Below are 12,679 nucleotides of genomic sequence, written 5' to 3'. Positions count from 1 at the left end.
GCTGTGGGTGGTTGCTGGCACCAGGCCGTCCCCGTTGGACGGGAAGCTCTGTGGGGACAGGGAGTGGGTCATCCGTGCTCCTCAGTCTGAGCCTGGCATGTGGCTGGCCCCCCGGGAAGATGTCTGGGCAAGAGTCCCCAGTGAAATGCGGGGCCGGAATGCGGGGTGACCAGCTGCTTTCCCTGTGCCGCAGATCATCACGCCCGCTCTCTCACCGCATGCTGCTTCGACTCCGACAGCCAGAAGGTGGCTTCTGTCTCCCTGGACAAAAACATCAAGATCTGGGATCTTGCGTCCCAGGCCACGCTGCTCAGCATCACAAAGTGAGGAGGGGCCCCATCCTGAGGCGGGGAGGCCCCCGTGCGTCCCCTGGCTCGGCCTGCATGCTCTCTGCGACCTGGTTGCCGCGCGGGGCATCCCCTAGCTTGGTCCCAGGGCTCGGAGGAGGCTGGAGCTGGAAAGGTGAAGGAGGGAGGCAGCTGGGGGCACAGCATGAGCCTGGCTCAGGGACATTTGTTTCCACATGAGCCAAGCCTGGGACGCAGCGCAGGGCTCCCCTCCTGCCTCCCAAACATGAATTTCCAGCATCTTCTGTGAAGTGGGAAGATGTGATAATCCGGGACCATGTGGGGGTTACAAGGCAGGTGGCTACCCTGAGCGCGCCGGTCCTCTCCAGCAGGCACCTGTGCCCTGTCACCCTGCCTGCAGCACTGTCACGAGCCCTGCTGGCCCCTGGGGATCTGGCCAGGGATTAAGAGGGCGCAGGTTCCTATCCCGGGTGACCTTGGACCTTACGTTCCGCACCTGCAAACGGAGCACAGGTGTGGTCTGAGCAGGTTAGCACAGGCAGGTCCTTGGCTGGGGCCACACAAGCTCTGATACTGAGAGGGACTCCCAGGGCCACCCAGATGGGGGGCGCCGGGGGCCACCTCCCTAGGGTGGTGAGGGGTGCGGGCCACAGGGGTGGCCACAGTTCCAGCGGTGGGCAAGCATTACAGTCCACTGCGCTGTTTTCCCCACGGGGATGGAAGGGGAGATAAGCAAAATGTGTATCGGTATTTCCAATTAACCCAAATGTGTGATCTTTATTTTTTATTTTTGGAAATGTAGCTTTCAGAGGCAGAGGTTCTGAGTGCCACATGACAGGGCTGGCTTCATGGCCTGCAGCCTCTGGAGTTACCCAGGGCCCCCCCACCATGGAGTTGCCCACGCGGGATTTCATGCTCTGCTGTCAGTGTCCCGAAATTCTTAGTTTTTGAAGAAGGGGCTTTGTGTGTTTTTATTTTGAAAATATGTAAGTTACTTTTTAAAAAAAGAATTTATTTATTCATTCATGAGAGGCACAGAGAGAGAGAGAGAGAGAGAGAGGCAGAGACACAGGCAGAGGGAGAAGCAGGCTCCATGTAGGGAGGCTGATGTGGGACTTGATCCCGGGACCCCGGGGTCACACCCTGAGCTGAAGGCAGACGCTACACCACTGAGCCAACCGGGCGCCCCCTCTAAATTACTTTTTGAAAATGCAAAACGTGAAACACGGAACAAAATTAAAAAGGAGCGAAAGGATCTCTAGTGAACAATCTCTCTTACCTGCCTCATGGTCATGCGCTTCCTGCTTTCCCTCCTTCCTGCCTGTCTTCCGTTCTCTCTTGGCAGCTTTATTGATAGATAATTCACACATCAGAGAACGCGCGCATTTCAAGTGAACAGTTCAGTGGTTTGGAGGATATCACATTATGTTTTAAATTCCAGCAAAACTGGGATCCCTGGGTGGCGCAGCGGTTTGGCGCCTGCCTTTGGCCCAGGGCGCGATCCTGGAGACCCGGGATCGAATCCCACGTCGGGCTCCCGGTGCATGGAACCTGCTTCTCCCCTCTGCCTGTGTCTCTGCCTCTCTCTCTCTTACTGTGTGCCTATCATAAATTAAAAAAAAAATTAAAAAAAAATAAATTCCAGCAAAACTAATATACAAATGTAAAATTTTCCTTTTTTTAAAAGATTTTATTTATTCATGGGAGACACAGAGAGAGAGAGACTGAGGCAGAGACACAGGCAGAGGGAGAAGCAGGCTCCATGCAGGGAGCCCGATATGGGACTCGATCCCGGGACCCCAGGATCATGCTCTCAGCTGAAGGCAGACAACCGCTGAGCCACCCAAGCGTCCCAACAACGTAAAATTTTCATTTTGAACATTTAAAAAAAAGATTTGTTTATTTATTTTAGAGAGTGCATCAGGGAGGGCGACAGGGAGAGGGAGAGAATCTCAACCTTGAGTGTGGAGCTGACACAAGGCTCGATCTCTCCACCCTGAGATGGCACCTTGAGCAGAAACCAAGAGTCGGATGCTTAACTGACAAAGCTACCCAAGTGCCCCTCATTTTAACCATTTTAAAGTTAACCCCTGGCACTAATGACATTTACAGTATTGTGCAACCATCACCACTGTCTATTTACAAAACCCTTTCATTACCCAAGCAGGAACTCTGTGTCCACTAAACCATAACCCCCACTCCCTCCAACCCCAGAGCCTAGTAACCTCTGTTCTACCCTCTGCCTCTGGGAATTTGCCTAGGCTGGATATTCCATACAAATGCCATAATGTGCTCTTTCGTGTCTGGCTTATTTCACTCAGCACACTGCTTGCAAAGTTCACCCATGTAGCATCTATAAGAAACTTCATTCCTTTTTATGACCTAACGATATTCCGTTGTATGGATCAACCACATTCCGTTGATGTGCTCATCTGTCGAGTGACCCTTGAGTTGCTTCTGTCCTCAGACCATTGTGAACAGTGTTTCCAAGAACATCAGCAGACAGGTATCGGTTCAAGTCCCCACCTTCAGTTCTTTTGGCCTAGGAGCGGACCTCCGGATCAGATGGTAATGCTATACGTAGCTTTTTAAGGAACCAGGGCCTTGCATTTTAATTTTTCCCTGGGTCCTGTCAATTATGGAGCTGGAGGATTTTCAAAATTCATCATCTTAATGGATTTGGAAGCTTGCAAGAAGTAAACATAAAAAAAAAGGAATGAACATAAATAAATGATTTTGGGGGGTGGATTTCAAACGTCAAGCACAATTTAGAAAACTCAAGAAGTCTATTGTATTTACCCATACTTTCGCTTATATTCTTTCTGATGTTCCAGTTTTCCTTATTTCACCATTTCCTTTCTGTCTAGAACAATTCCTTTCAGCTATTCTTTGAGGGTACTTCTGAGAGCAACAAATTCTTAGAGCTCTCTATTCAGAAAATGTCTTGATTTTTCCTTCCTCCCTCCCTCCCTTCCCCCCCCTTTCTTTCTTTATTTCTTTCTTCCAAGAGAGTGCATGCACAGGTGGGGGGAGGGGTTGAGGGAGAGAGGAGGGGGGAGGGGCAGAAGGACAGGAGGAGGGAGAATCTCAGACAGACTCCATGCCCAGTGCAAGCCCCACGCAGGGCTCAATCTCACAACACTGAGATCACCACCTGATCCAAAATCAAGAGTGGGACACTTACCCACCCAGGCACCCCTCCTTCATTCCTAAAGGATATTGTTGCCGGATATAAAAACTGGGGTTGACAGGTTTGTTTCTTTCATTATTTAAAATATGTCCTGTCACTTCTCATCTTCATGGTTTCTGATGAAGAATCCACTGCTATTCAAATTGTTTTTCTCCAAGGTAAGGTGCCATTTCTCTCCTGCTGCTTTCAAGATTTTTTTCTCTGTTTTAAGTTATCAGAAGTTTATGTATTTAATTTCATTTTAAAAACATAATCTCTACCCCCAACATGGAGGCTCGAACTCATAACCTAGAGGTCAAGTGTTGTATTTGAAGTTTAATTATGATGTGTCAGGGTGTAGATTTCTTTGGGTTTATCCTACTTTAGTTTTTTTTTTTTTTTAGATTTTATTTATTTATTCATGAGAGACACAGAGAGGCAGACACACAGGCAGAGGGAGAAGCAGGCTCCCTGCAGGGAGCCTGATGTGGGACTTGATCCCGGGACTCTGGGATCATGCCCTGAGCCAAAGGTAGATGCTCAACCACTGAGCTACCCAAGGTGTCCCCCTACTTTAGTTTCAGGTGGCTTTTTGAATCTATAGGTTTATGTCTTTTGCCATATTTGGTAAGATTTCAGATATAGTCTCTGATTACTTTTTCAGCGATACCTACTTTTCCTCTGGAACTCTGATGACACAAATTTCAGATCTTGTGTTATAGTCCCACAAGTCTTTCAAGTTTTTTTTCCTCAGTCTATTTTTTGGACTGTTTAATTTATATTGTCTGTTTTGATATTCACTGATTCTTTCCTCTGTCCTTTTCATTGAATATTTAATTTTGGATATCATATTTTTCAGTTCTAAAGTTTCCATTTGGTCCTTTGTCACATCTATGTCTTCACTGAGGCTTTCTATTTTTTCATTTGTTTCAAGCATGATTATACTTGTCGAAGTATTTTATGGTGACTGCTTAAAAATCCTTGTCAGATAATTCTAATGTCTGTGTCATCTCACTTTTGGGCATCTGTTGATTATCTTCTCATTCACAATGAGATTTTCCTGGCTCTAAGTATGATGAGTGATTTTTATTTTGTGTCATGGACGTTGTGTGTATTAATTACATTAGGAAATAGTCGTATTTTAAAAAAGATTTCATTTATTCATGAGAGACACACAGAGGCAGAGACAAAGGCAGAGGGAGAAGCAGGCTCTTTGTGGGGAGCCTGATGCGGGACTCGATCCTGGGACTCTGGGATCACACCCTGAGCTAAAGGCAGACACTCAACCGCTGAGGCACCCAGCGCCCCAATACTCAGTCTTAAAACCTGTCCTCGCAGGGCACTTAAGTAGAGCCTGTTAAACACGGCAGTCTAGGCTCCCGTCTTGGCCCTTGCTGACCTGGGTGGGATGGGAGGCAGGTTTTCCTGAGATGCTTGGCTGGAATACGGTGGGTAGTGTCTAAAAGTTTTCCGTCTTGCTCGGTATCCATTTGGTTAGGGAGAACAGGCTTTTCTTGAGGGCCTTTTTATGGTCCCCATTGTTTTGGGGGTTATAGGCTTTTCACTACAGGATATATGAAGAAAAATAAAGTCTAGGGACTCCCAGCATACCATTCTTGGGTCCCAAGATATCTTGCTGGTCTGCCTTCTTGTCTCCATCTTTTCTAGTCTCCTCTTTGCTTTATAAATGCCCAGGATTGTTGGCTGCCCTTAGCAGGAGGTATAGGGAGAAGTGAATTGATTCCATCTTGTCCAGAAACAGGTACAATGTAAGCTCTTTCCTCAAACTTTTGTACTAAGTACAACAGTCTCTTATGAGAAGTGGAATTTATTTGAAATGAGAACCCCATCCTGGAAAATAGAGATAGTGCTGGCTTAAATCCCAACAACAGTGTTTGGATTCTGGGGAAGGCTTTTTATCCATCTCCAGTGAATGCTGGGATAGCTCTTAGCCTAACAGCCACAGGAATTTGGAAAATTTTACCCTGGACACCCCTGGGACATTGACGTTTCTTCTCCTTTGCTCTTACTCAGTCTGTGCATTACAAAGAACTGAAACAGAATGCAAAACTCTGACTTGAGCTCTAGAAAAAAGTTTTTTCCAAGCCTGCTTTCAAGTAAAATGACTGATTTTACGATCCAGACTACTCAGAGATGCTCATTTATGTTCATAGGTTCTCTTGAAAGCTGTTTATAACAGAAGATGAGATTCACAGGGAAAATACTTTGAGGATCACAAAGAAAACAAAAATAGCAAAGTTATGGCATTTTTTTCTGTCATAAAAAGAGACATAAAAATTGAGAATGGATGACTCAAAACTTAATTGAACACACAGCATTAAGCTATGGTTTAATTTCACTGAATACAGATGAGGAGAGAGGGAGAGAAGAGAGGGAGTAGTTGGGAAGGGAAGTAGGAGGGTGTGGTAAGAGAGGGCTGGGGCAGGAGTACCTGGTAGAAGGAGCCAAGCCCCCACGTCTCGGAGAGAAAGGAGGCAGAGGGTGAGCAGGAGAAGCCCACCTATTAAGTGTGGTCACAGTACCAAACCCAACAGGGCATTATTCTTTTGACCACCACTAATGGATTTTCTGACGCTCTTTTTTCTCAAGGGTGAGGTAGCTCTAAGTAGTGCCGTGGTTCTCAATCAGGGGCAATTTTGCCCTCCGCCCCCAGTGGACAATTTTCCAATATCTGGAGACATTTTTAGTTGTCACAGCTAGGTGTCGGGACTACTGGCATCTAGTGGGTGGAACCCAGGGTTGCTGCTAAACATCCCACGATGTATGGGGCAACCCCCTACCGCAAAGAATTGTGAGTAGCACAAAATGTCAATATAACCACGACTGAGAAATCCTGGGATAGTGTGGCACAGTCAGAGCAATTAAGATCTGGACCATGGTAATATATACATAATGGAATATTACTCAGCCATCAAAAAGAATGAACTCTTGCCATTTGCAATGACGTGGATGGAGCCAGAGTGTATTCTGCTAAGTGAAGTAAGTCAGCAAAAGACAAATACCTTATGACTTCACTCATGTGGAATTTAGGAGGCAAAACAGATGAACATAGAGGAAGGGGGGAAAGAGAGAGAAAGAGGGAAGCAAACCATATGAGACTCTTAAACTGAAGGTTGATGGAGGGAGGTGGGTGGGGGATGGGCTAAATGGGTGATGGGTAGGTCTAAGGAGGGCGCTTGTCGTGTTGAGAACTGGGTGTTGTATATAAATGAGGAATCACTAAATTCGACTCCTGAAACCAATATTACACTGGATGTTTACTAACTAGGATTTAAATAAAAACTTGGAAAAAAAAAAAAAGATCCAGACCATGGTAGGCAGTGAAGGAAGGAATGATGTCCATTAGGTCATAGGGGATCAACTACAGCGCCCGTCATCCCGGGTGTGTCCTCACATCCTCCAGGCATGAAGTGCTAATGTGTGCACCCTTCCGTCTGTGTTTCAGGGCTCATTCCAGTGCAATCTCAAACTGCTGTTTCACCGTCAGTGGCCATTTCCTATGTACAAGCTCTTGGGATAAAACCTTAAAAATATGGAATGTGCACACAGGGGAGTTTCGAAACTCTGGAGCCTGTGTGACTCTAATGCAGGGCCATGAAGGTTCTGTGAGCTCCTGCCACTTTTCCAGAGACAGTGAGTAATTAACCCGTGGAAAGATTTCACACCTGTGGGAACGCTGGGGGTGGCTCTCCTCACGTTCCACTCACACGGGTTTTCCGTAGGGTGGACAGACAATTTCTAATGATGCCAATGGCGAGGGTGGATTTATTTTCAAACAAAAAAAGAACAAAACCCGAAAGGGACATTCACACGCAGAAATGTGCAAGTAAGAGAGACTCAGCTTACTGTGGCTTAGCGGCCAAGATAGCTGTTGACCCCCATAATGGGAAAGTCCAAGGGCAGGTCTCAGTTCAGGTGTGGCTGGGTCCAGACACCAGACAATGCTGTCAGGGAGCCAGTCCTGGGAAGAGAGAACCATCTTTAAGATGCTCCCAGCACAAGTCCCAGGGAAGTTTTTCATTGGCTCAGCTTGGGACACACCCACTTCTGAGCCAATCACTTTAGCAGGGGAGGCCTCTGATTGGCTAGGATCGAGCTCCCCTCCCACCCCCCCGTCAGAGTCTACCCTCCAACCACAGGGACTGAGAGTACATGTGGGCTCTTTCCCTGTGGGAAATCGGGGCGCTGTTGCCAAATGTAGGGTTGGGGATGCCAACGGGTGATGACGGGAAGCGGCCTCGGGCCACTAGCCTCGGCAAGGGAAGCGACTGCTCCCGAAACTCAGGACCCGGTGGCTTTACTCCTCCTCCATCCTCGTCAGGAGTGGGGTTCGCTCTGTGTGTGTTTCAGGGGCCCCCCAGCCAGCACAGAAGCAACCAGAGCCTGGCTGGCCAAATGCTGGGGCGCTTTTGAACAATGTCTCCTCTTCCCCGGTGGCCTCTGTGTGAGTCAGGCCCCGTTATGAGGGGTCCCACCAGTGTCCGTCCTTGCATTTTGGGGGGTTCGGGGCTACCTACGGTCAACCAGCACTATCCTCGCATTGCACATTTGTGCATTAGCATCCTGGGTAAAATTTACCCGTGACCCTGAAATCAGCAGGTGCGGCGCCGGCGGGAGGCCGCAGGGGCCGTGGACCCCGGGCCACGCTGCAGGCTGCCTGCCGCCGAGCTGGGCGGCGCCCCGTCTTCTTGTTTCAGCTCTCTTCTTGTAAAGCGCCCCTTCTGCGGCCTCTGTGGTGCCCAGTCGTTTTGCATGTTGTGGTGTGGGTTGCTGCTCCTGCTGCTTACGGAGCCCCGAGCCCGCCGGGTGCGGGGGGTCGGCCCGGGCGGGGCGGGAGCTGGAGCCCCGAAGGGCGCGCACTTCATGGTGATGGACACACAGTCCGGATCAAAGAGAGCGGGTTTCAACAGAAACAGACCCCGAACCAGGTCACGTACCGCTGGCTTCACGGATTGTCACAGCCCCGAGTACTGAGAATTGGCTGTGACGGGCTGGGGGTCATGGAGCTGCCCCAGGAAGGGGCTGGGGTGTCCTCGGAGCCAACCACGGTGGCACCTCACAAATGCAACCTCTCAGTCTGCTTTGACCTCGCCGAGGGAGGAGGCACTTGGCTGGGGAGGATGAACCCCCCTCCCTCCCACCATCCCCCACCCCCCCCACCACCCCCTGAAACTCTGGCATTTTGTGTCCTAGCCTCTTTTCTCGTGTCTGGAGGGTTTGACAGGACCGTGGCCATCTGGGATGTAGGAGAAGGCTACCGGAAGCTCTCCTTGAAGGTACCAATGGCAGTACCAGGTAGAGGGTCAGGTGGGGTGCTGGGTGCTGGGGATACAGCAGCCAGGGAGACAGGCCTAGAGGCGTCCACTGGAGCTGACACCTCTGTGCAGAACTGACGAGGAACCGACAAGCAGATCACTGACAAGAAATCACAACAGGGTGATGTGATAGCAACAGATGCCAAGGACTAATCCACAGAGGGTGGGCAGGGAGGGCTTCTTGGAGAAGGTGGCACTTAAGCTGAGAACTCGATGGTAAGGAAAGACTGGGTGAATGGGGGAAGGGTGTTCTAGGCAGAGGGAACAGCAAATGCAGAAACAGGTGGAAAAGTGTGGGCTCCAGTGATGGCGACCCACCCAGTGCTTCTGCCTCCAGTTAGAGGAGACACAACGCAAAGTGGCTTCTACGAGGGGATGGAGTCCGACACTGCGAGAGTGCGGAGCGCCCGGCCCCGAGGTTCCCGCATCCTCCCTGGTCTTGTGATCTCGTGGTCTGGCTGCGAATGCTTGACTCCACCACTCAGGCCCCTCTGTCCCCGTGGCCCCAACGTAGACTCTGTCCCCTTGATCACCACAACATTTGGGCTCCCAGGCCGGGTCTGTCTCGAGTGCTGTTCTGCAGGGATTCTGGGGGAGCCAAAGGGAGTTCACATCACTGCAAATAAATGGCTTAAAGCTGAGCATTCATCCTCCCCGTGTTAAAAAGTCCCTTAAAAGACCTCAGTAAGTGTCTGAACCCACAGTGGTACCTCCCTGCTCTGAGCTCCCTTTTACCAGAGGAAAACCACCCCCCATTTGCTTCGTCTGGCTGCAGCAGATAGGTTTGCAGTGACTTGAAGCAAAAGCCCCCGCACCAGGAGGGCCTCAAAGAACGCAAACAAGAGCCTGCAAGAGGCCTCTGGACCAGCTGGGAATATATAGTCATCGCCCCCTGCCCCCCCGGACCCGCCGGCCCCTGCCCGCCCCTGCCCCACGTTCCTGCTAGACACTTCAGACAGTACCATTTAACACACACACACACACAGTGCCAGAATGCACACTTGCATCAACCACCTTTACCCTTCCCGTTCCACCTTAGATGTCATCGGTGCCACCAGGGAGGCACAGTGAGCAGCTCCTAAATGTGTGCTGCCCCGGGGGCCCGACTCTGTTTTTTTGTTGTGCTCACCGAGGTTTTTCCTCTAGGTGCCTGTTAAAATTTAATTTTTCTTCAGGGCCACAGTGACTGGGTGACAGACGTTGCCATTAGCAACAACAAGAAATGGGTCCTGTCTGCTTCAAAGGTAAACGTGACCAACCTTCGGGTAACTTACAATTTCTCTCACATTTGTGAGATAGGTGTTAACCGAGGTGTTCCTGTCAAGCAGAATTCCTGGGCTGGCGCAGTCTGAGCACCCCCCCCCCACCCTCCACCACCCTCCTGGCCAGGCCATCCTCATTCAGGGAGCTGGCGGGGAATGTGGAAAGCGGGTCCCTATGGCTGCTCATGTGGGGGGTTGCTGGGTATTTCTGAGTCTGCAGCCATTGGCATCTGAGCTTTGCTGGAGCAAAGGCCTGCCCAGGCTGGTGAGTGATGGAGCCAGCAGGGCCTGTAGGGGGCAAGGTGTGAGCTCGCTGGTGAGCAGAGGCCACCCTGAGCTCCCAAGTGAGCCTTCCCTCTCTGCATCACTGCGTCCTGGAATTTCCATGCCAATGGTACAAAAGAGCGCACCCAGGGTATCCCGGGGTATGAGTGCAAGTGGGGGTGCCACCTTGCTCCCCTGCTGGCCTTGGTTAGTGCCATGTCATTCTCTAGCCTGGGGGTTTCTAGGTGTACGGGACTGTGGGCAAGAATCTGCCTACCGTGACCAACTTGTCAGAGAGCCAACCCAGACACTGCCAACTGGACCCAAATACCATACAAATATAACACATAATGAAAGTTCTATGCCATGTGTTAACGTAACTTAAAAATAGGAAAAATGGGGGCACCTGGGGTTGAGCGTCTGCTTTCAGCTCAGGGTGTGACCCCAGAGTCCTGGGATCGAGTCCTGCAGGGAGCCTGCTTCTCCCTCTGCCTGTGTCTCTGCCTCTCCCTGTGTCTCTCATGAATAAATAAATAAAATCTTTAAAAAAATATGAAAAATGACTATGGCAACTATATCTCAGTAAAGCTGGAAACAAGAAAAAGTGCAAACCAAAGTAAGAAATATGAAGGTTTATTTGAAATGTATGTCTTATTCTGTATTTTTCACTTCTCTGTTCCATAAAGGCTAGTATTGAAACAATAATAATTGGACTACTTGACGGGGGCAATTGGTAGTACTTAATCATAGATAGGACTCATTAAATATGTCTAAAAAATATAAAAGTATTTTATAATATTTCTGTCTTATAGCAATTTATTTAGACTTTAAAAAACTCTTCACTGGACATTGAAGGTTTGTGGGCTATATATACCATCATGTATGCTTAAGATACATAAACATAAGATTTTAAAAAGCGACTACAAATACAATAGAATTGATTAAAGAGGTATTACCTCTATTTATTTGTGTATCTATTTCTCCAGCTTTACTGAGCTATAACTGACATATAACGTGGCCTAAGTCCAAGGGGGGACTGTGTTCTCTGAGCTGCTGCAGCCTCGGGAGGCCCTTCTTTGCTGTAGCAGTAAAACAAAATACTGACCAGCGTAAAATCACTTTGGCCTGCAGCTCTGCTCTCAAGCCCACTTTTCACCCATTCTCGGTGTCAGGCCACGAGATGCCATCAAGCTAAACAGCCTCTCAACAAAGGCTGCTGATCGTGGAGCACTCGGGATTTTACTTACTAGACACCAGCAGTGTTTAGATTTGTGGGAATTCATTTCCGGCTCTCCAAAGCCGTCTGGCTGCGGTAAGTCTGCAAACCTCTCTTAGTGGACGAGCGGTATTTGTCGCCAGGTCGTTTGCCACAGTAATTGCACTGGCTAGGCCAGCCCTGCCGAAGTGGCCATTATTGTAAAGCCCTCGGAAGTACACTGGATGCCGTCGAAACTCGAGCTTCTCCTTCTCAGGGAAATGGCTTTAGCACAGGGGTGATTTGCACTTGTGATAATAAAGCTGGATTCCAAATAAGGTTTGATTTTAGTACAGACACTGAGAATGTCCTCGTTGGTGTGACTGTAATTTTCTGGTGAAATTTTTTTTAAATATTTTATTTATTTGACAGAAAGAGGGGGAAAGAGAGAGAGAGCACCGCAGGGAGAGGGAGAAGCAGACTCCCTGCTGAGCAGAGAGCCGGACCTAGGGCTTGACCCCAGGACCCTGGGATCATGACCTGAGCCAAAGGCAGACGCTTAACCCACTGAGCCACCCAGGTGCCCCAGGGTTTTTGTTTTTTTTTTTAAGTATTGAAGCAGTCCTATTTCCAAAAAAAATGAATCCTGTTTTCACTGTATGAATTTTTGTCACAACCTGCAACCAAGGGGCAGTCGCTTCACCCACCTACAGGCTCGCCGTGGCCTCTTTGAAGACCCTCAAACGCTGTTGGAGAACAGTGTATACCTTTCTTGTAATTCTGTTGTCGCCTTTCCTCCACTCTCGTCCTCAGTGCATTTCAAAGCCAGAGGACATTCCTCTTATGCCACACTTTAAAAAAAAATATGATTCTGTGGCAGGCCCACATTTTAAATACCTTCTCTAGAGCCGGCAATGCTAACGACCATCTCAGAGGTACATGGTTAAAGAGTACATCTTCCTCCATTTCTACAAAGTCATCATCTTTAAGTGCTTCTGCACCTTTTGAGGAAGGGGAAAAGCGACTAAAAACTTAATTTATTAAGAAAGACCACAGGGGTCCCAGCGGAGTCGCAAAAAAAAAAAAAAAAGAAAAAGAAAGAAAGAAAGAAAGACCACAGGGTGACCCGGGGGGGCTCGGTCAAT

The 12,679-nt window shown here is 48.9% G+C and overlaps 1 protein-coding gene across 1 annotated transcript in view; it reads left to right on the top strand.

Moving 5' to 3' along the window:
- The window catches only part of WDR88 (WD repeat domain 88), a 46,259-nt gene that overhangs the window by 22,544 nt on the left and 11,036 nt on the right, over window positions 1-12,679 (top strand). Inside the window, exons 6-9 of the mRNA XM_055310274.1 lie at window positions 194-323; window positions 6,944-7,131; window positions 8,692-8,774; window positions 9,989-10,057. Coding sequence (XP_055166249.1) covers window positions 194-323; window positions 6,944-7,131; window positions 8,692-8,774; window positions 9,989-10,057 — 470 coding nt within the window. The remainder of the gene's footprint in view (window positions 1-193; window positions 324-6,943; window positions 7,132-8,691; window positions 8,775-9,988; window positions 10,058-12,679) is intronic.

This window comes from Nyctereutes procyonoides, unplaced genomic scaffold (genome assembly GCF_905146905.1).
Source record: "Nyctereutes procyonoides isolate TBG_1078 unplaced genomic scaffold, NYPRO_anot_genome, whole genome shotgun sequence".
Lineage (NCBI taxonomy): Eukaryota > Metazoa > Chordata > Mammalia > Carnivora > Canidae > Nyctereutes > Nyctereutes procyonoides.
Note: the sequence above shows the minus strand (reverse complement) of the source record. Positions and strands in the feature narration are given on the sequence as shown.